This window comes from Cucurbita pepo, chromosome 17 (assembly GCF_057944985.1).
Source record: "Cucurbita pepo subsp. pepo isolate OVF chromosome 17, ASM5794498v1, whole genome shotgun sequence".
Taxonomy (NCBI): domain Eukaryota; kingdom Viridiplantae; phylum Streptophyta; class Magnoliopsida; order Cucurbitales; family Cucurbitaceae; genus Cucurbita; species Cucurbita pepo.
The window spans coordinates 12,469,132-12,491,276 of NC_141814.1; the positions used below are offsets into that span (position 1 = coordinate 12,469,132).

The 22,145-nt window shown below is 35.9% G+C and overlaps 5 protein-coding genes, 1 non-coding gene and 1 pseudogene across 14 annotated transcripts; 3 read left to right on the forward strand and 4 right to left on the reverse strand.

Annotated features, from left to right (window-relative positions):
* Positions 1-417: 417 nt before the first annotated feature.
* LOC111778059 (putative pentatricopeptide repeat-containing protein At3g23330) lies at positions 418-5,539 on the forward strand. 7 transcript variants are annotated; one of them, XM_023657685.2, is made up of 6 exons: positions 418-507; positions 601-695; positions 2,618-2,663; positions 2,798-2,869; positions 2,986-5,236; positions 5,326-5,539. In XM_023657685.2, the coding sequence occupies exons 4-5, from the start codon at positions 2,862-2,864 to the stop codon at positions 4,601-4,603; spliced, it is 1,626 nt and encodes a 541-aa protein (XP_023513453.2). In that variant the 5' UTR covers positions 418-507; positions 601-695; positions 2,618-2,663; positions 2,798-2,861; the 3' UTR covers positions 4,604-5,236; positions 5,326-5,539. The 7 variants fall into 7 exon arrangements, with proteins under 7 accessions (XP_023513453.2, XP_086974987.1, XP_086974986.1 ...); XM_087118861.1 differs by having other exon boundaries at positions 2,618-4,958; positions 5,142-5,236; XM_087118860.1 differs by having other exon boundaries at positions 2,618-4,948; positions 5,142-5,236.
* A 292-nt stretch (positions 5,540-5,831) lies between these two features.
* On the forward strand, positions 5,832-9,556 carry LOC111779336 (uncharacterized). Its single transcript, XM_023659477.2, has 7 exons — positions 5,832-5,952; positions 6,046-6,140; positions 7,088-7,188; positions 7,555-7,624; positions 8,793-8,820; positions 8,902-8,962; positions 9,152-9,556. The coding sequence occupies exons 1-7, from the start codon at positions 5,940-5,942 to the stop codon at positions 9,255-9,257; spliced, it is 474 nt and encodes a 157-aa protein (XP_023515245.1). The 5' UTR covers positions 5,832-5,939; the 3' UTR covers positions 9,258-9,556.
* A 660-nt stretch (positions 9,557-10,216) lies between these two features.
* On the reverse strand, positions 10,217-11,289 carry LOC111779240 (transcription factor MYB13 pseudogene; annotated as a pseudogene). Its single transcript, XR_015413464.1, has 3 exons — positions 11,132-11,289; positions 10,922-11,051; positions 10,217-10,667 (listed from the first exon to the last, which is right to left on the reverse strand). The product of XR_015413464.1 is annotated as a transcription factor MYB13 pseudogene (transcript).
* A 2,813-nt stretch (positions 11,290-14,102) lies between these two features.
* On the reverse strand, positions 14,103-17,551 carry LOC111778882 (protein FAR1-RELATED SEQUENCE 5). 2 transcript variants are annotated; one of them, XM_087119327.1, is made up of 3 exons: positions 17,066-17,551; positions 16,370-16,782; positions 14,103-14,463 (listed from the first exon to the last, which is right to left on the reverse strand). In XM_087119327.1, the coding sequence occupies exons 2-3, from the start codon at positions 16,694-16,696 to the stop codon at positions 14,257-14,259; spliced, it is 534 nt and encodes a 177-aa protein (XP_086975453.1). In that variant the 5' UTR covers positions 16,697-16,782; positions 17,066-17,551; the 3' UTR covers positions 14,103-14,256. The 2 variants fall into 2 exon arrangements, with proteins under 2 accessions (XP_086975453.1, XP_023514649.2); XM_023658881.2 differs by having other exon boundaries at positions 16,370-16,791.
* Positions 17,497-18,412, forward strand: LOC111778883 (uncharacterized). The gene is made up of 2 exons (XM_023658882.2): positions 17,497-17,628; positions 17,705-18,412. The coding sequence occupies exons 1-2, from the start codon at positions 17,621-17,623 to the stop codon at positions 18,297-18,299; spliced, it is 603 nt and encodes a 200-aa protein (XP_023514650.2). The 5' UTR covers positions 17,497-17,620; the 3' UTR covers positions 18,300-18,412.
* Positions 18,413-19,518: 1,106 nt separating this feature from the next.
* Positions 19,519-19,599, reverse strand: TRNAL-AAG (transfer RNA leucine (anticodon AAG)). Its single transcript has one exon. It is a non-coding gene; the product is annotated as a tRNA-Leu (tRNA).
* Positions 19,600-19,947: 348 nt separating this feature from the next.
* LOC111778884 (putative carboxylesterase 18) lies at positions 19,948-21,328 on the reverse strand. The gene has a single exon (XM_023658883.2). The coding sequence runs from the start codon at positions 21,203-21,205 to the stop codon at positions 20,183-20,185; it is 1,023 nt and encodes a 340-aa protein (XP_023514651.2). The 5' UTR covers positions 21,206-21,328; the 3' UTR covers positions 19,948-20,182.
* Positions 21,329-22,145: the final 817 nt, after the last annotated feature.

Here is a 22,145-nt window from a genome sequence, read left to right on the forward strand (position 1 = left end):
TGGTTTGAACTTCCCCAAAATGCCTCGTACCAATGGAGTTAGTATTCCTCACTTATAAACTCATGATCATTCCCTAAACTAGCCGATGTGGGACTTCCATCATCCAACAGAATTAACTTAAATTTATTGTTAATTTTAAAATGTTCTATATATATATATATATATATGTTGTTATTTATTATTCACGAACTCTTAAAATATAATTTTTTAATTATTTAAAGAGTAATTTTTAAAAATAAATATTAAAATTGAGGGGTAAATTTTAATAAAATAACCAATTTTATTTTTAAAAATAAATAGCTACTAACATTTTACTTATTTTTTACCAAATAAAAATTTGAATAAGAATAGGGAAAAAAAAAAAAAGGTAAATAAATAAAGATTAATTTGTAATGTGTTTTATTCCAAAATAAATAAGATTTTGGAAGATTCCTGGTGTTCTTCAAAGTTACCCCCAATTATCTTAGGGCTTCTTCTAGGTTTCCCGCGACAATATGGAAGCTGAAGGTAACCGTTACATTCCCCTTCGATTTTTTCTCTTCTTCTCAATTTGAATTCTTCTGTTCTTCGCGCTCTTGATTATGGAAAATTATGTTTCAGGTCAAAACACTGCCACAAATCCGTCCGCAATGCTCGCTGGTCTTCTAACCAGGAAAGCAAAACTCCACGACGAACTTCGGACTATCGAGAAGCAGGTTTGTAGGATTTTTGTTTTCTGTTTACTTACCTACGTTTCTTGCTATTTGAAATCTTGTGTCACTTGTTCTAAATTCACTGTCTCACTTTTGTTCTTGTATCTACGTTTTTGCATTTCCTTTAGAAAGAAAACGATTGCAGTTTGATACTAGTTTTAGTTAGAACAGTACAATGATATGTAGTTTTATGTCTCAAGCATCGAACTAACTGAAATGCAGTATAATTTGATATGGAAATGAAAAACTTTGAAGAAAATGAGACTTTTTCTGTGGACCCTCTACCTAAAAGAAGTGCTAATGACAGAATTCAGAAGAAACTCCTTGACAACAACAAATCGGAACTCTCTATTTAAGCATACAAGAACCCCTTACAGTAACAACTGATGACAAATGCAAAGACTAATTACCAAACAATTATAACATAACCCTCCAGATGGAGTTGACTACATTTATGAGAATAATATCTTTTACATGACTTTAATGATTGTTCTTGAAAGATTCCTTGGCAAACCAACTACACTAAAGAGTAGTTTTTACTGCATTTACCTGCAATAACCTCGCTTTGTTTTTCAGCCTTACTCCCATTAGCAGCAGGAGAGTTCTACCTTTTATCTTCTATAAAAAAAAAACTCAAGAATTTTAAAGATCTTAAAAAAAAAACGTTCTCCCAACGAGATGACAAAATCGACCGTAACAAAGAACGAACCAGACTGGTCCAACTGGTTGATATAATGCAAGCAAATTGCAATCCTTATGAATTTCAATCGATTCGAGAAAACACTCAGTGAGAAACCCATTGGATTAGTTCATCGCCCTCTCTGTATCTTCTTCTCCGGTGAGTTACTGCTTTGTGTTCGCGTCTTACTTTTTTCTTTCTCGCTTATTATTGGTTGTTTGAGCTTGGGAATGTTGGTGTATTGTGTTCATCTGTGTATCTTGCTGGATTGTTGTGATTCTCTCTTGCTAAATTACATTTATGGCCATTGAAGAACTGATTTCTTACTTTTCTGGTAAAAGTTGTGAGATGTACTTGATCCAGAGTTGAAAACTTCACTGAATTAGGACTAGTTTGTACTAGAATGCATGTGTTGGAAATGAATAAGAAATTTGTGTTGCCAAAGTAAAATGTGTGAAATATGAGAATAACTTGAAATTAAAAAGAAATTAACTTGACTTGGTTTAGAAGAAATGGAACCACATTGATGAACCAAAACGAACCAAACTATACCGGGTATGTGGTCAAGGGCAGAGTGAAGAAGGAAGGAGGGGGCTATTGAACTCCTCTTGGCTTGTTTTATATTAAAAGCAATGTTAAGAGGTTGAAATAATTTCTTTTTCTTTTTCTAATTTACCTCCATAATATTTCCAAATTTAAAAATTACATATTTAAGAAGCTAAAATGTAAAATTTTGTCCCTAGCTACGAAAATTTCTGGCTTTGCCCCTGTGTGGTTGTCAATTTATGCAAAAGATAAAAGCAACATCTGGTCATATTGATGACAATATTTGCCAATCGTCTTTTATACTTGTGAAACCATCTCCATCATGCTAGTTATGTGCCATCTTTATCTTTAGAGATGGTTTTTATAACAATGGGAAGGAAAGATTGACTAAAGTAAAGACAAGAAAGAAGTTAACCTCTCAATATCATGATCAAGGAAACCCTTCAAAATTGGAAGTCAAAAGAGGTGGATGATTAAATTTCACACTATCAAGAATTATTTTCTTGGTAACACGAGAAGTTTTCATGTTGATGAGATAAAAGAAATGTCAATAACTTGGATACTTCTATTTATGCTCTCTCTCAAATGTTCAAAAGGTTGGTATGATCTAATAGTGAGGGGAAGTACAATTTTAATAATATCTTATTTAAAAAGTGTAATTTTTATAACATCAGTTCTTGTTCTTCCTTTTCTTTTCCAGGAAACAAGCACCAGCAAGGACATCTCTCGTCGTCATTGAAGTGTTTGTGAGTATAATTTGTGAGCAGTGGGTTGGATTGGTTTCTGCTTGATGAACCTTGTTTTTGTGCCTAAGCCTTGTGGCTTATTCATCTCACATTGCTACTCTACTCTTTTCGGGCGTGATCTTTATCCACCTCAGCGTCTCCTCCATATTCTTCAGCACGCCATCAATCAACAATCTCAGAAGTTCATCCGCGAATCTCATGCGCAGGTTATTACTCATGGGTTGGAACAAAATAATTTCTTGATTACTAAACTTATCTCTGCGTACTCAACTTGTGGTGACCTTAATGAGTCAACTCTCATATTTGACTTGGTTTCAACTAGGACTGTTTGCATATGGAACTCCTTGATTAATGGGTATGTTAAGAATCGTGTGTTCCATGGGGCATTTCATCGTTTTAATGAAATGCAGCAATGCGACATAGTGCCGGATGACTTTACACTATCCACATTGGCAAAAGCATCCAGCGAGCTTAGGAATGTGACTGTTGGGAAATCGATTCATGGGAAGATTGTTCGACTTGGGTTCATATTTGACATTGTTGTTGCTAATTCCCTCATATCTATGTATTTCAAGTATGGGGAGTGCAAAGAATCCTTAAAGCTATTTGATGAAATGCCAGAAAGAAATTCTGGTTCATGGAATGTCCTGTTGGCTGGCTATGCAAGTTCTAATGATTGTTTCTATGTTAAAGAAGCGTGGGACATTGTTGTTAGAAGCATGCAGATAGATGGAGTAAAACCCGATGCGTTTAGTATTTCGAGTCTTCTGCCTTTGTGTGGCAATCCCATTGGGAAATTGAATTATGGGAAAGAGCTCCATTGTTATATAGTGAAGAACGAATTGGATCTTGATTTTGGTTCAAATGTTCATCTCGGTTGCGGCTTGATTGATATGTACTCGAGGGACAATAAGATCACTGCCTCTAGGCATGTATTTGACCAAATGAAGCGTAGAAATATTTATGTTTGGACAGCAATGGTAAGAGGTTATGTACAAAATAAAGATCCAGATAAGGCATTGATTCTTTTCCAGGAAATGCAGATGAGAGATGGAATATTACCAAATAGAATATCCCTTATTAGTCTTCTCCCGGCTTGTAATTCACTTGCTGGATTAATGAATGGAAAACAAATCCATAGTTTTGCCATCAGAAAAGGATTCAATGATGATGCATCTTTGTGTAATGCTCTAATTGATATGTATTCAAAATGTGGTAGCTTGGAGAAGGCAAGAAAAGTGTTTGAATCTGATTCCTTTCATAAAGATACAATCTCTTGGACTACATTAATTTCTGCTTATGGGTTACACGGACAGGGCAAGGAATCCATAAGGTTGTATAACGATATGATCAAGCTCGGTATCAAGCCAGATCAGATAGCTGTAGTCGGAGTTTTATCCGCTTGTAGTTGGTCTGGTTTAATAAAGGAAGGTCTCCAATTATACAGCACTGCAGTTCAGGACTATAGAGTCGAACCAACTGCCGAGATCTGTGCTGTTATAGTTGACATGTTGGGCAATATGGGCGAACTCGAACAAGCATTGAATTTTATCAAAACGATGCCAGTAGAACCCGGTCCCAGCGTCTGGGGAGCCCTTGTTTCTGCTTCTATAAGATACAAGGACTACAAGATTTTGGAATTGGCTTACAGATCTCTTATTGAGTTAGAACCGGAAAATCCTTCTAATTTCATCTCACTGTCAAATTTGTATGCTTCTGCTAGCAGATGGGATCTGGTAGCTGAGCTTAGACACACCATGAAGGAAAGAGGTCTGAGGAAGTCTCCTGGTTGTAGTTGGATTAACATCAATACAAAGACCCATTGTTTTCATGTTGCTGATAAAGCACATCCAAGTTCCAAGTTGATTTATGAAGTTTTAGATCATGTTTTCAGTACAATGAATGAACCTATTTCTGATGATTTAGAGTATTGGATCTAATCACTTGGGTATTTGGTTTTTAAATCTCCAACTCTCCCTGAATCACGAGTATTCTTATTGTAGTTATAGATCCCATATTGACTTGTCTACCGAAATCATTTATTTCCCTCTATTCTAGCTTCAGATTTGGCTAAAGCGCTTTTGTGGGCCACGGGTGGAGGGCTATGAGATCGTTCACTCAATCTCAAGAAAAGAACTCCTTGAGCCTTAGTTGGAAGCTAAATCAAAGCTAAGCTTGTAGGCGGTAGAGAAAGTCATTTTGCAGGTATACCCAAGGATCTATGTTCCTGAACAGTCTTGAAGAAGGCCACTGTGGTAAGGGAAAGATTCTTTCTCGTAGGCTTGGTATGATACAGTTCAGTTCCCTTCCAATCCTAATTTGAGGTTATAGTTTTGAACCCTGCTTAGCTTTCGTGATGTTTAAATACCACATCATAGTCGAAGTCTAAAATAGTCTCTTCATCTCTTCCTACTATAACTCATGATTAGAAATTTTATAAAGTTATCACGTAAAAGTTTATTCATAGAACCTTTCCAGGATCTTGAAAAGGGTGGTTGCCAATGTTGAGATTCCAAGCATATTGTGACATCTGCAACTCTGTATACTCAAACGTTTGCAAACTTCATTGGAAGGTATGCTTGATTTACCATTTTAATTCTACCATGTATGTGTATCTTGGACGATAAAGCCTCTCGTAACTAGTTCACAAAAATATTTGCAGGTTCCCAAGTTTCACATCTAAGAGACGAGATCGAGGCAGCTAGTCGAACAGCTCATTGCAGCCCCAATGAAAGGGGTGCCCAAACTTTTGATAAACGAAAAATATTGTAAAAGTTTGTGAGGAAAAAAAAAAAAATTAGAGGATTATTAAATAGGATATTTTTCGTTGTATTTTAAAATTTTATTAATGTATAAAGGACTCGATTGAAATATTATTTTGAAAATGTTCGAGACAATTTTAGGTTAAATTATAAATTTGGTCTCTCTAATTTAAAATTTAACAAAATTTTGAATAATTATTTTTGTTATTAATATATATTTAAGATATGAATGCATTTTTTAATCCGAAAAAAATAATAATAAAAAAAAATATTTAAAATTTTATAAATGATTATGTATTAAAATGTATTTTTATGTGGTTTAAAAAAAGGAAAATATTTTTATTTTTGAATTTAGAATTTTTAAAAAAAAAAAAAAAGTAAATAAATAAAGAAGCAATAAAGATTAATTTGTAATGTGTTTTATTCCCAAATAAATAAGATTTTGGTAGATTCGTCGTGTTCTTCAAAATTTCCCCCAATTATCTTAGGGTTCTTCTAGGTTTCCCGCGACAATATGGAAGCTGAAGGTAACCGTTACATTCCTCTTCGATTTTTTCTCTTCTTCTCAATTTGAATTCGTCTGTTCTTCGCGCTCTTGATTATGGAAAATTATGTTTCAGGTCAAAAGACTGCCACAAATCCGTCCGCAATGCTCGCTGGTCTTCTAACCAGGAGAGCCAAACTCCACGATGAGCTTCGGACTATCGAGAAGCAGGTTTTTAGGTTTTTCGTTTTCTGTGTACTATTTTATTTGGCTATCTACGTTTCTACACTTATTACGTTTTTGCTATTTGAATTCTGGTGTCACTTGTTCTAAATTCACTGTCTCACATTTGTTCTTGTATCTACGTTTTTGCATTTCCTTTAGAAAGAAAACGATTGCAGTTTGATACTAGTTATAGTTAGAACAGTATAATGATATGTGGTTTTATGTCCTCAAGCATCAAAGTAACTGAAATGCAGTCTAATTTGATATGGAAATGAAAAACTTCGAAGAAAAATGAGACTTTTTCTATGGACCCTCTACCTAAAAGAAGTGCTAATGACAGAATTCAGAAGAAACTCCTTAACAACAACAAATTGGAACTCTCTATTTAAGCATACAAGAACCCTTACGGTAACAACTGATGACAAATGCGAAGACTAATTACCAAACAATTATGGCATAACCCTCCAGATAGAGTTGACTACATTTATGAGAATAATATCTTTTACATGAATTTAATGATTGTTCTTGAAAGATTCCTTGGCAAACCAACTACACTAAAGAATAGTTTTTACTGCATTTACCCGCAACAACCTAGCTTTGTTTTTCAGACTCACTCCCATTAGCAGCAGGAGAGTTCTACCTTTATCTACTATCAAAAAGCAAAGAATATCAAAGATTTTAAGAAACGTTCTCCCAACTTATTGCACCTGCAGAAAGTAATTTTTTTTTTTTTTTAAATAATAATAATTGAACAAGAAACTGAAACTTTTTGTTGATATCATTATTTATAAAGTTACAATAAACCTAACCTTTTCTTTCATGGGTAGCTACATTCCAATAGCTTACCCCATTAGCAAAAAACATCAGTGTTGTATTCTTAAAAAACATTTAGGATAACTTCTTTGGCTTTTCTTCCATGTAATGTCACTACTTATATTCTGTGAAATATGCAGGTCTATGACATGGAGACTAATTACCTACAGGATCCAAGCCAATGTGGGAATGTCTTGAAAGGTTTTGAAGGATTCCTGTCTGCATCTAAGAGTTCTGCTCTGTATGGAGTGTCTATAATATTATTTCTCAGCAAATTTCCTTTAAAGTTTCTTGATTCTTGCTTGATTCTTGCGTGTTTCTTGCCTTCTTAACACACTGAGGTTTATGTTAATTGAATTTTCGTTTACTAATGGAATCAATGGAATTTTCTCTTTCCTATCAAAATATAATTTAGGGAAAATTACACTTAGATCTTTGGGAGGTGGTGTTCATTTAATGTTCAGTATTTTTACAAAGTTTTTTTTCCTTCCGTTTATCTTGTTGTTTGGTCATATTCTGGGTAATTTTATTGATTTTAATGGAAGGCTTGTATTTTTGTTAAAAAATATGAAAGTGGAGTAAAGTTTCCTAATACTTGTGGATGCAGTTTGAAGCGGTCTAGGAAATTTCAGCTTGACGATAGGCTCTTCTCGTTGTCTTCAGTTACCTCCCCTGCTGTATGTACTTAACTCAACCTGTGGTGGAATGGGAAATTTAAGATTTTTCTGGTTATTCTGGTCGTACTCTCTCACATGGACAGTTTTTCATTCTCCTGTGCTTATGTATCTTGCATGAGATACTACAATCAAATTCTTCCTACTCACAGGACAAAGAACTTCTCCTTGGTGCCATAGTTTTTCCCGATAATACTTTTAGTTATGCTATACGAGAAATCATTTTTCATATAAGACAATTGTAAAGTAGCTTTTAATAGATTTGGTTTAAAAAAGATAAAACCCATCTGGGGGTTTAGGTAAGGACCTCTATTCTCTGGATGAATACTTCTCTTTTATGCAAGTATGTCAGGCAGAGATTGAAGAATTGCTTTTTGGTGTTTAAACTTCTGAGGAGGTATCAGGCTGAAGATGAATCTGATGAAAATCAATATTTTGTGCGAGGAAGTTCAGATTTATACTGGAAATTTGGGTTTTAAAGCTGTTTTTTACGCATGATTCTTTAAGGAATTTCCTTGGGAGGGGCAGTCCTAGAAAGGGAAGGGTCTTGGAAGCTAATTATTGAGAAGGTGGATTGTAGTGAGAAAAGTAAGAAGATTAAGGTTGACTTTATGTAATGCTGCTGCTCTTGAGAGCCTTCCTGCTTATTTTATGTCTGTTTTCCTTTTACTGAAGACTGTGAGAGATAAAGTGGAAAGAAAAATTTAAATTTTCCTTCAAGATGAAATATTGGGCGAAAGTTGAATAATTTAGCCCCGTCTATAACCATTTGGTTTTTGAAATTAAGCTTATTAGTGCAGATTTTTCTTTTGTTATCTACTCTTTTCAAAAACCAAACAAAGTTTTGAAAACTTGAAAGGAGTAGTTTTTAAAAACTTGTTTAGGGTTTAGGGTGCTGTTCCCAATACCAAGAGATGTTAAAATGCAAAGAAGAGCATGATATGACATCGAAGTTTCATTGCATGTGCTATTGAATATACTTTGTTTTCCATCTGGAAAATGTAAAATTTGTTATCTTCTACTTTTAGCCCTTTTCTGTCATAAAATTTTCTCATCACTCTTATCTTACTACCACACTGTGTCCCAACCTCTCTTCCTCTCGCCATAGTTTCTACTGTTTGTTTGCTCTCATACTTCATATTTTCTTTTTTCTTTTCCCTTTAATTTTCAGGCTGAAGAGCTTGCTGCTGGACGAGATGGTGAGCGATATCAGTAAGAATAAGTACTTCTATTTTTTGGAATTAAAATTTTACATTCTTCTTTTGTGAACCATGTTGAAGATGGGAGATCCGACTTGGGTCCTGGCAGATCTAAAGGTGGAGGCATATATTCCAATGGACAGTTAGTATTCTGCCAATTGTTTCCTTCGTTGCATGATGTTGCTTTAAACTTCTGTAACTTGAAACACCATTTAACAATAAACACCCTCATATCTGTAACCTGAACTATTTTACTTCATAACAATGAGCTTTGAAGGTTTTTTTTAATCTTCAGTTAGTTTATGTGAAAATTTATGCTTTGGATATGCAGAGGGAAACCAAAAAAGGGAAGACCGACCCCGAGGGATGCAAAGAGAATGCGACATTCAAGCGAGCAAGATTTCGACTATGATGATGATCCGGACTTGACATTGTGAATGCTGTAAATCGAGCCTCTGATGGTGTCTTTGTCATCATCTACAGAGGTGAAAGACGAGCTCTCTGATGACTCCTCATGTTCACCAAGTAACCAACCCGTCCTCACCGAGGCCAACGGAGGGAGGTATAGCTATTTATATCTGCGTTTGGCCACACTTGTTAGATGCTTTTATATTATAAATGTGTGAATAGAGTTCAAGTCGATAACATGAAGTACTACTACTAATGTTTGACGATTGGAACTAATGCTGCTTTGCTTATGAAGAAGGAGTATTGCTAAACAAAATGTTAAATTGCCCATTTGGTCCATTATTTGTTACTATTATGTTGCATGGTGACCTCCTCAGACTCCATGCTTCATTTTGGTGTTTTCTTGAGTTTTATCGATCCCCATATTTGCTCTTTTGGTTTAAAACGGTAACATCCTATGCCTAAGATTTGGATCAAGATGTCTGATGACCCTCCACGTTCTTCTACACTCTCATGTCATGGTCACATTATTTAATGATTTTGGCACTCTTCCATCCTCACGACATGACCACGGTGACCTTGTATGCTTATTTAATTATTTTTTTTAAGAGATTACCTACCATAGGATTGCTTTAAGTTAAACACGCCTGACTTTTTAGGAGATCACCTACCATAGGTATATTAGGTGCTAAACTTAGATCACTTAACATAGAACTGCTCTAAAATTAAGTACGCTTTGTATAATTCTATTTATTTATTTATATTTTGAAATTTTTTTAAATAATTAAAATTTATTGTTGAGAATAGTTAGAGAAAAAATATTCATAGAAAGAAAATAAATATATGTATATATAATTGTACTGTAAGTAAATATATATTTTAAAATTAACAATATATTCGGATTGGTTGAGGTTGAATTCAACCCATTTAGTTTAGGAATGTGTACAACTAAGAACAGATCATGGAAATTCATTAAATTTCCATTTTTTTATATTATATTAATTTCTTGTAGCTCGGGTAACTCTCCGTCTTTCATAAAAACACCTCTCCAAAAATCCATGACATCAACTGTGTCCGAAGAAATTTCAACTTCTTTTGGTGATTGATCATCATTTTTTATTATATCACAATTGTTCGGAAAAATTTCTTCTTCCGAAAATAAATTTTCTAAGAAATCTTTTGCAAAAGCAAGCTCCTCGAGTTTGGTATCATTATCATCATCGTTGTTCTTAGTACAATGATCAACATTTTCCTCTCCGTCTGATTTGATATCCGATGAACATGGTGGTTGATCTCGAAAAGGGATGTCATTCTTGTTTAGCTCGGTGTGATCTTCTCGAGTTTGGTTTTGGTTTAATCTCTTCTTCAAAGAAGTGTGCCAAACATTTTTAATCTCGTTATCTGTTCTTCCAGGTAACTTTGCTGCAATCATCGACCATCTGAATAATACAAACAAATTGCATAACTAAATAATACAATTAGCAAATTTGTAATAGAACTAACAATATTGAAAATGAAACTTTTAGTAAAGTTTCAACCGAATAAATTTCAACTTGAATATAGCTTAATTAGTTAAAAAATATCACTCTCAACTAAGCTCTTAGTTATTCGAACCCTCCCATCCGTTGAACTAAAACAAACCCAAGAATCGAACTATTTCGAGGATACCCATTTGAAAAAGATCAAGAAGTACCTGTTTCCCAATAACTGATGCAAGTTTATAATCGTTTCCTCTTCTTCACGAGTGAAATCTCCTCGTTTAAGGTCTGGCCTTAGATAATTGATCCATCGAAGCCTGCAACTTTTCCCGCACCGTAACAGTCCTACAACACAATACAAAACAAACGATAAGATACAAATCGAAGAGAATTTACATAATGGGTTTTGCAAATAAGACATAAACCAGCTCTTTTGGGAAGTGCCCTCCAATTGGAATGCCCATTTTGTTGAATGAATTTGATGAGAATTTGGTCTTCTTGAGGGCTCCATGGCCCTCTCTTCAGCCCCACTTTCTCACAGCATGGAGCCCTTCCCATTTTCTTCATCTTCTTCCCTTCATCTCTATCTATTTATAATACCCCTTTTTGTCACACAAAGTCAAATATAATGTTGCCAATGTCCCTTAAAATTCCGCCCACATATAACGGATATTTTTGTATATCAAAACGACCCTACGTTTGACTCGAGAGCCTACCTGATCTATCAGGTTAAATTACAAATATCGTTCTTGAACGTTAACCGTTGTGTATATTGATCTTTGAATAACAACTAAAACCCACCGCTATCCAAACATCCAAAGTTGTATCCTACGTTTGACTCGAGGTGTGAAGGGATATATTAGGTTAAATCATAAATTTCGTTTTTAAATATTAATGGTTGTGTTGATACAACTTTGGATGTTTGGATAGCGATTATACGTAATATATGACGATTTGAATTAAAAAATGATATAATCTCGCTTGATGTAATAGAAAAAATAGCGGTCGTGAAAAAGTAAAAAGTTAGCGTAAAATAAAGCGGCAAATTCAACGTACCATCTTTATAAAACCGACGCGATTGTTTAAGTTTGAATTTTCTCATTTTATTAATATTTAAAAAAAATAAATTTGAAGGATTAAATAAATGATTAATTAATTATTATAAAATCAAACCTCAATTATATAAATCAATTATTAATGCAAAAAGATGAAAGGAATGGGTTACTAACTTCAATAGAGTCAGGAACATTTAGTGTGGTCTCTATAAGGTTAGATTCGTAATAGTTTAATCCATACGTGCTGCCCATTAACTTTATCCTTTTATATATATTTAATTTTTTTTAAAGTTTCGTTCATGGACGTGAGATCCTACGTTGGTTAGAGAGGGGAACCGAGTATTTCAGAAGCGAGAGAAACCCCATCCCTCTGTTTCCTTTTTCGCCCCCCATGTCGCCGCACCGGAGGGACATGGGGACGTAAAAAACGGGATCCTATCAACTTGTTCCGACTAGGATAATAAGCTCATGAGCTTAGTCTTACTTCACTGTCGAGAAACGAAAGAAGACTTCCATCTCCAAGTTTAACTCAGACGTAGCTTGCTTCTTTTTTGGTGTGAAGCAGTGTCAAACCAAAATACCCAACAAGCATTAGCTCTCCCTGAAGAGAAGGTGTAAATGTATGGAAACCTCTCCCTAGTAGGTGCATTTTAGAACCGTGAGATTGACGACGATACATAACGAGCTAAACAGACAATACGTTCTAGTGGTGGGCTTTGATCATTACAAATGATATCAGGGTCAATCATCGAACGGTACGAGACACAGGTAGGAGTAGGGCTAGACCCTCTCCATAATGATAAGTTTTAAGATCGTGAGACTGATAGTGATATATAACGGGTCACCGCTCGCTTTTGTTATAATTATATATTTAGTAACTTTTTGAATTGTAAATGTCAAAAGTTTGTATAAAATATTAAGAAATGAATAGAAAAATGAAGGTTATTGTAAGTTAATGGAGACATGGAGGCATGGTGAATGACGTTGGCGATGATCTAACCTACACAATACAATTCAGTCAAATTTCTAAACTAAAACGTGGAAAAAAAAAAAAAAAAACTAGTAAATGTAAAATAAATTATCATGATTTGAAATTATGTGGTGCATAAAGTTCGATTTTGATGTGATATGCTCGTTCATCTCCCATGAAACCCTAGTTTTTTTTTCAGAGTACCGACAATAATTTAGTCTAAATTAATGGTAGATATGACACAAGTTCAAAGAAAGTATAAGCACGGTACAATTTGATTTCAACTCAGGCATGTAAAAAGGTTAACTAGTTCATCAGTTCATTAGACGTTCGTTGCAGTCAATAATTTATTTCCACACGTTCCCGATTCTAACCCTGACTACCATTCTCGACTCACTCGCCCCTTCATCGATTTCTCCCAGTTTCTCTCTAACCCATCGTTGATTTCTCTCCCTCACTTCGTGTCTGATAGTATGTTGATGTACGTGAAAATTTGTATCGATTTTGATAGAAGTTTATTAGTGATAGACATATTTGCCTAACTACAATAAAATAAAGTAAATATATTTTATGATTAGGTTAACTAACTTAAGTCATGGTCTACTAAACTCAACCAACAAGCTTTGAAATTAATCGAGTTAGGTTACAATTGGTCAAACAAACAATACTTTAGTCCGTCTTCCTCTCCTACATATTTTGGCTTTCTTTGTTTTTATTTTTTCCTACCAACTTTTTTCCGACAAATTTATAGGTTAAAACAGTAGAAATTCATTTATTATAACGATAATAGGTACCTTCAAAGATAAAAACGTGTTGAATAAGTTTATGTCAGTTGAGCTATGTTTATATTGACATCCATTAAGATTCAATTACTATATATCATAAATGTTAGAATTTAACGTGATAGGTCGGTTCATGCCTAATGAAAACATAGACATTTTTTCATTACTTTCTCGTTAGATAAGAAAAATAGATTAAGTCTATCATTTAATTCCCACCCTATAATTGTTGAACTAAAAAAGAATGACTGATCGAGCAAGAGGGACGGTTTTCCTTTTCAGTTCTTTATGGTAATAAAGAACGGTTGATGCAGCCTAAGAACAAAAGATTCATTACGACGAAGAAATGAAAAAAGAGGCACGAAATGGTCCGACTCCTAAACCCTAAACCCTAAACACTAGACTAAATCTTTCGTAACCTTTTTAATATTAGATTCGATCTTTGTATGATAATCTAGGTGATCAAACTCAACTAACAAAGTTAATTTTTTACATGTGGGTTTCCTTTCTTTCTCGTCCTGAAATAAGGTTTAGCGGATCGTAAGGGAAAGAAATAAACTTCAATCGAACTTCGATGAATAAAAAGCATAAATTCAAGACCAGAAAACGCTACGAAATTCATTGATCATAATGCTTTCAATACTATCATCTTCAGATCAATGCATCAATGGCTGCTATACATTACTAAATCAAGAACATTATTGGGACTCAAATTTTCAGCTCTGTGCATATTCAAGTTTTATGTACTATTGTCGAAATGGATAATGTTTTTGCATACCAGATTCAACTTGCCTTACATTGCCGATGATCATTTGTATTTTTGAAGACAATTCTTCTGTTTGTTCCTCCACCGTTGAGATGAAATCGAAAAGCTTTTCCCGGTAAGCTACGCATCGTTGCTCTTGATGCTCCAACTCCATTTTAAGTTCTTCGATCTTCTTATCTTTGTCGCCCTACAAGTATCAATGTCGATTCACTTTATACGTCGTAGATTTGAATAAACCCAAAACATCAAAGATTAAAAAGTAAAGGAAATATATGTTAGGAATCACGACTCTTCACAATGGTATGATATTGTCCACTTTGAGCATAAACTCTCGTGGCTTTGCTTTGGGCTTCCCCAAAAAACCTCGTACCAACAGAGATGTATTCCTTACTTATAAACCTATGATCTTCCACTTAATATAAACCTATGATCTTCCACTAAATTAACCAATGTGCGACTCACTCCCAATAATCCTCAATAATATATTATTTCCATTGGCTAGAATACAGATAGTGCAACCATCAGCCTCAAATGGAACACAGAATAGATGTAATCTAATCTAATAATATCGAGGTTACATTTTTCTATCTGAAAGTCCATGACAGGATTTAGTTCCCAATATCATAAGCTTCAGCTATATTAAAAAGAATAGATGGAAACCTCTCTCTACCGAAGGGAAAGTCCAAAGAGGACAATATCTCCTAGCTTTGGGCTTCAATGAAAATCAATACCAAATTTTCACAAATGCAAATAGAAAACAAGTGTTAATCCATTAACTATGTAACACCCTACACTATTTGCTCCACCTTCTACCGTGTTCAATGTTACCACACAACCAACACCTTACTCCTTTTTTTTTTTTTAGTTCAACCATAAATAGGTGGGAGATTGGAACCTCTAACCTTTTGATCCATGGTACATACTTTATACCAACTGAGCTAAGCTCATCCGCCTTACTTTTTTCCTCCACTACTTTTTTCTACTCTTAATACTTTTTCCCAAATTCACCACACTCCTTCCAACTCGACTCCAAAGTGATCTGCGTGTCTCCTCTCGATGATCACTTACCATAAATCACCCCTCTACATACATGAAATATGCTAAGTAGCTCTAGCCACTACCAGCGTTCCATGCCAAGGTCAGTTACTATCATAGGGTCCAACCTGGTAACAACTTTACTCGACTGACCCTAACCATCTCCCAATGTACACATTAATAAGGCAGTCTATCACTCCTCTCCATTCTCTTCCATTAAATAGAGAGGTTTCTCCTAAATGCTTTCCAAGAAATCATACATTTTTCATTGATTTAGGCAAAAGTTACACATTTTTTCAGAACCAAGAGAAGTTTATATAGATTCAAACAAAGAAATAAAGGAACTTAATGCATGGTATCACAGTATCTAAGTCAACATAGACCCTTTTTCAACTACGAAGCATAGTTGAACGGCGGAGAAAACTCATCCTACAACTTAGAGCCAAAATCCTTTTAATAGGAACCCGGATTTCCCAACTATACAATGATTGGAGAGGACAATATCGCTAGTAGTGGGCTTGGGCTGTTACAAATGATATCATAGCCAGACACCGGGCAATGTGCTAGCAAGGATACTGGGCCCCGGAACTTAATGCATGGTATCATGGTATCACAGCATCTAAGTCAACATAGACCCTTTTCAACTACGAAGCATAGTTGAACGGCGGAGAAAACTCATCCTACAACTTGGAGCCAAAATCCTTTTAATAGGAACCTGAATTTCCTAACTATACAATGATTGGAGAGGACAATATCGCTAACGGTGGGCTTGGGCTGTTACAAATGGTATCATAGCCAGACACCTAGCAATGTGCTAGCAAGGATGCTGGGCCCCGAATGGGGTAGATTGTGGATCCCACATTGGTTGGGGAGGAGAACAAAACATTCCTTATAAGGGTGTAGAAACCTCTCCCAAGCATACGTGAAGGGAAACCCGAAAGGAAAAGCACGAAGAGGACAATATCTACTTGAGTTGTTATAGTTAGCATGCTTCATTCTATTTATAGTCATAAAAAAAAAAACGACAAACAAAATAAACTAGAATCAGAATAACTCACCGAGCAGCTGAAACCATTAGAACAAACAACTAAGGGATGATTGTGATCCTTCACAATTCTTGAAACAATCCATTTTCCAGACTTCTCCATTTTCACCAAAATCGTTGCCTTGCAGCCCTCTCGTGAACTAGGCCGTGGTTTCTTATCTGATCCATAAATCCCTCTTCGATTCAGAGAGAAACCTTGTTTATTACATCCAAGCCTCCGGGCTAACGTTCTTCCATCAATTCCCGAACAACGTCGCTGCATAATTCGCACGACAAACCCCATCTGTCTCGCATATTCAACATAAAACTTTCTTGCAGCATCTTCAGAATCAAACTCCATACCAACATATGGCTCCAAAATCAAATTTCCTTCAGCTGCATCTCCGTTAATCTCAATAGAGTCGTGTGCTCGCCCTGATTCGTCGTCTAAATTCACTGCAACACATTCATTAACATAACCAATATAGAAAGTGGCAGCCCAGTTTCTAACCAAATATCAGTAAAACTATCAATCAACTATGTACAAGAATGAAAATGTAGCACAAGCTCAAGAATCTTCCAGGGAAAATTCATTAGCAGCAAATTTAGGGCATGAACTTGGAACAAAGAACAACAAAATATTCAGAACAAGCAGCGAAGAACCAGAGAATGTAAATCAAAACAAAGAAAAGACGAAACGGAAACCTAGAAACAGATTATGAGAACTCACTGAATCGAAGTCCCGAATCCGTCGAGAGCGCTTTGCATCCAAATCGAAGATGAAATGAACAGAAACTTGAGAGTATGACTGAAATCTCTTCCCCTTCACTGATTGAAACGATCAAGGGATGCGACGGCGTAGAATCTTGCCGACGAACTGTGAGGCCGTCGACATGAGTTTTAGACGGCGAGAACTGATTGTGAAGTAAGAGCAACAAATCATGTTCAACTGTTCTTGAAGTTACAAAATTAGGGATTGCAGACGCTCTCGCTTGTGGAATTCAAGAAATTGTTCTTCGTTTTGGAAAAGGAAATCGGATTTTACGTTAAAACTTGGAGAATTCAAATGTTTTTATTAATTTAACGTGTAAAGAACCAGGTCCCACACGACTAGCGTTGACTTGACTTGACCTTTCTTGTACCAAGAAACATCAGGAGAATAAAGCGGTAACCTCTGAATCAAAGCTGATTCCAAAACGCATCTCTTTCTTTTGCGTTTTCCAATAATCCCTAAAACAAACCTTCTTGCCGGAAAATCTTCTCCGACCGCATCTCAGATTCCGCCATGGAAGAGTAAGTAAGCTCAATCTCTCTCTCTCTTTTCGTTTCGTTTCGTTTTTTCATCTCATTTCCCTCTGTTTCTGATCAGATCCGAGGCGTATCCAAAAGACAATCAGAATGGCCGGAGAAGAGGCGATGAATTCCGAATCGCCTCCGCCTCCTCGCCGTCGTCTTCCTCCACCACCAGCGTCCACGTTACGACACTCGACGGACTCGTCAATGTGAATTCGCTTTTCACCATCGCGGTGTTTGTAGGGCTTTCATTGACAACGCCAGGGCAGCATAGTCTCGAGAATTCCTCGGTCTGCGACGCCGGCATTGATGTTGCTCGGAAGCTTCTGGTGTTTGAGGTGGTTTCGTTTAGCTTTTTCCTGTTCTCGTCTCTTGTGGCGCAGGGATTGAAGCTTGCGATTAACCTTTTGAACAGTAAGGATGTGGATGAGGCGTTTAGGGCACACATCAATTTGAAGGTGCTCAGATTTGGGATGTTGGCCTCCGCCTTCGGATCCATGATGGGCTGCTTGTTCCTGATGCTGTCGATGGTGAATGTCATTCAAATTCGCCTTGGGATGCTGTCCTGTGGGAGTAAATCGGCTGTTCATGCTGTCGCCGCGCTTGTTGTTCTGGTTTCCTCTGCTCTTTTGGTCTATATTTCCACTGCTATCTATGCTTTTCTGCATTGATTCTTGATGATGATGATGATGATATACACGCTAGGTGTTCTCAATTTGAGTTGCTCAATGCTAAAGACTCCATGAACTCAAAGATTAATTTACTTGACCTATGGGCTTCTAAATTTGTGGGATTTAGTAATCATTTTGATTCACCTGTGCATTGTCACGAGAATGATTTTTGATCGGTGTATTCATTATCTAGAAGTTCATGATGAACACAAATGAGTGTGGAGAATCTCTAGACGGATTTTTGAATTCGATATCAAGAAGTGTTTTCATGATATCAATCGACATTCGTTGATACTGTTGGTAGAAGTGGATTATGGCAACGAAGAGCCTAAGAACTTTAGCAGGGGCATTACCGAAATATTAACATGGATTTCTAATTGGGTTTGAGTTGTGCATTGTCGTGAGAATGATTTCTAATTGGTATGCTCGTTGGCTAGAAGTTCATGATGAAACAAAGAAGAATGGAGAGAATCTCTAGATGGGTTTTTGAATTCAATGTCAGGAAGTGTTTTCACGTTATCGATCGACACTGATTGATATCGTTGATGGAAGCGGATTATGGCAACGAAGAGCCTAAGAACTTGAGTCAGGTGCTTTAGCGAAATATTAACACGGATTTCAATTAGGTTTGAATATGTGCATTGTCACGAGAATGGAGAACCTCTAGATGGGTTTTTGAAATCGATATCAAGATCACGATATCAACTGGCACTGATTGATATCGTTGATGGAAGCGGAATATGACAATGAAGAGCGTAAGAACTTCCCCCAACCAATAAGAAAGTTATCATCAGTAGTTCCCTTGCTTGAAGCTATCATCTATCTTGATTAGATTATCCTCTATATTCGATGATGAGAACTACAAGGCTCGTAAGTTTCCTTCTAGTTTACTCCTTAATTTGTTTTTCTCAAAACTACCCTTCACCTCCTTTTCTCTTGGTTTCCATAATAAAGGGGTTTTTTCGTAATCTCTCGTGCATTAGGCATCCATTTTCAAGAGTGTCAATGTCGATAGTAAAAGACGATAGGAACATGTAAGACGATTCCATTTTATGGTACGGTGGTTGGATAGTAGAACCACTTAGGCACCATAGTCGTGGTCTGATTGATTTAACCCTAAAAAAAATTAAAATAAAATAAATTGTTGAGAGTGAGATTTGAACTCACGACCTCTCGATTTAACCCTACAAAAATACAAAAATTTAATACAAAACAAAATTGTTGAGAGTGGGATTTGAACCCACGCCCTTTCGAACCAGAACCTTAATCTGGCGCCTTAGACCAACTCGACCATCTCAACTTTGATGTTATAACAAAAAAAGACCCATTATTTATATATTTGTTTTAATATTTTGGAAAGAATAAATGCAAGAAAAAAAAAACGTTAAAATATATAATTTTAATAAAATAAGAACGTTTATAAGGTATAAATAATATAAATTTATTTTAATTAGTTAATCTTTTATTTTTATTTCTTTTAACTCATTATTATTTATTTTGATTAAATTCTTATATGGACCCCTATACTTTAAATTAATTCATTTTAATAATGTATTTAAAATATTTAAATATAGTTTTTTAATTTTAATAAAACTTAAAATTAGTAAAATAATAATAATAATAATTTTGATAATGGAAAAATTAATAATAAGAAAGGTAAGCATAGATATTTTAAATATTTATTAAAAACATAATATAATTTATGGTCTAAAATTACAAAAATAGAAAAAATAAATATTTAAAGTTTTTTTTTTTTTTTTTTTTTTTTTTTTTTTTTTTTAAGAAAAAAGACGAAAGATTTAAATGTGGCAGAGCTAATAAAGTCAGTCTCTGCCACCTACAATAATATCTTAACGGTGAAGATCGTAATCAACATGTCATTTTCATGCCTCCATACATTTGAAGACGAAGCTCCTCACCTGATCGATCATGGCGGAACTCTCCGGCAGCTCTGGAAACAGGTAAAACGCATGGATCATGTTCGGATACTCTATCAATTCCACTTTCTTTCCGGATTCCTTCAGCCATTCATGATACCTCCTCTGCCGATCCTTCAACGGATCGAATCCCGCCACGAACACAACCGTCGCCGGGAATTCCTCTAATTCCGAAATCGCCTCCGCATTCGGCCCGCTCACATTCGATGCAGAATGGTCTCGATCCGATCCTTCCGGTAAAAACGCCCTCCATAGCCAATCTGTTCTTTTAAGCGAAACGATGTATCCTGGATCTAATTGAGTTTCGGATTCCATCCGTTCTACTCCGCCGAAGAACGGTTGAATCGATATTAATCCGATGATTTTGACCTTCTGGAACTGCGATTTCTGCCGAGAGAATCGTACGGCTACGTGATGTGCTAGATTGGCGCCGGCGCTGTCGCCGGCAAGGAAGCATTTGGAGAGATCGGCATTAGGAGGGAGGAGACCGATAGTGTTGTTTCCGTGGTCGAGGAAACGGAGGACGTCGAAGCCGTCGTCGTATTGGCAAGGGAAGCGGTGTTCTGGAGAGAGACGGTAGTCGACGGAGAGGACGACGGCAGGGATGCGACGAGCGAGACGACGACAGACGGCGGCGTAAGAGAAAGAGGCGTTGCTGAGGAAGGCAAAACCGCCGCCATGGAAGAAGACGAGGATCGGAAGAGAGGGAGCGTCAGAGCGAGGAGTGAAGACGCGAACAGAGAGGTTGCGAGAAGAATCGACGATGACGTCGAAGGAGAGGACGCCATGAATAGGTTTGACGGGATTGGGAGCGGATTTGAAATCGAAGAAGCGGAAGAGGCGGCGGTTGAGTGTGCCGTTGCGGCGAGTGACGAGGTCGCTGCAGACGGAGGAGAGGGAGACGAGGAGGCGGGTCTTCCATGGGAGGGAGGGGGATTTGGGGGGGGCGGCGGCGGCGGCGGAAGCCATGGCGGATGGCGGGGGGGATCTGATCCGGTAAGGGTTGAAAAGTGGAATTTAGCAGAGCAGAGGAAATGAATGAGAGGAAATGGAACGTCCAATAAAGGAAGGCAGATGGGGAAGGTGAGCGTTTCGTCTGCCATGTCTAATCAGCTGCGTAAGCTTCTTTTTTTATTTATTTATTTATTTATTTATTTATTTATTTATTTATTTATTATTATTATTATTATTATTATTATTTAACATTTTTTAAAAATGGAGCTTTTCCCTCCCCCATGTCTTACATTTATTATTCCTTACCCTTTAAATGCTAATATTTTTATTTTCGTTGTATTTTTAAAATGTTTTTTTTTTTGTCTCTAATTGTATCTATTTTCTGAAAATAGTAATTATATAAACGATTTTAAATTAATAAAAATATATTTCTATTTTATATCTTAAAAATATTATTTCTAAATTTTTTTGTATGAAAAAAAAATTATTGACTCAGGAAAAAAAATTTAAAATAAACCATTTGTGTTATACTCGAAATCAAAACTATACATATATATAAAAAGGTCTAGGAATATTAACCATATTTTTTTAGTTAAAATGGTAATTTTGAAACTAAACGTCAGTTCCCATCGAAAACTAAAAAATAACTCTCTGGGTTAAGAGAGAGAAAGACGTTTTGCCATTGTTGAGCTTGAGAAGAAATAGTTATTGTTTTCGCGACCCTACTTCTTCATTGCATCTACTTTTACTAGTTATTGAATTATTTTACACTTTGTTTCGTTTATTTTGTAATCTGATCTGAGTTGTTTTCAAGGTTTGGGTCATTCTCTTTGATATCAATTTGTGAATCTTCTTCTTCCTTCGAATGATCTACGTTTATCCATTGTATATTTTAGGTAAAAGAAGGGTCAAAGTGTGTGAATCATACTAGAGTTGGGTGAGTACGAGCATTTTC

What these genes read in the sequence shown, in the direction of transcription:
- LOC111778882 (XM_023658881.2), bottom strand. An exon ending in CTAATGGTTTCAGCTGCTCG is followed by an intron (nt 14,464 to 16,369) that starts GTGAGTTATTCT and finishes TGATACTTGTAG; the next exon opens with GGCGACAAAGATAAGAAGAT.
- LOC111778059 (XM_087118858.1), top strand. Translation starts at nt 2,708, where the DNA reads ATGAACCTTGTTTTTGTGCCTAAGCCTTGTGGCTTATTCATCTCACAT.
- LOC111778884 (XM_023658883.2), bottom strand. Translation starts at nt 21,205, where the DNA reads ATGGCTTCCGCCGCCGCCGCCGCCCCCCCCAAATCCCCCTCCCTCCCA.
- LOC111779336 (XM_023659477.2), top strand. An exon ending in GCATCTAAGAGTTCTGCTCT is followed by an intron (nt 7,189 to 7,554) that starts GTATGGAGTGTC and finishes TTGTGGATGCAG; the next exon opens with TTTGAAGCGGTCTAGGAAAT. An exon ending in GCTTGCTGCTGGACGAGATG is followed by an intron (nt 8,821 to 8,901) that starts GTGAGCGATATC and finishes ACCATGTTGAAG; the next exon opens with ATGGGAGATCCGACTTGGGT.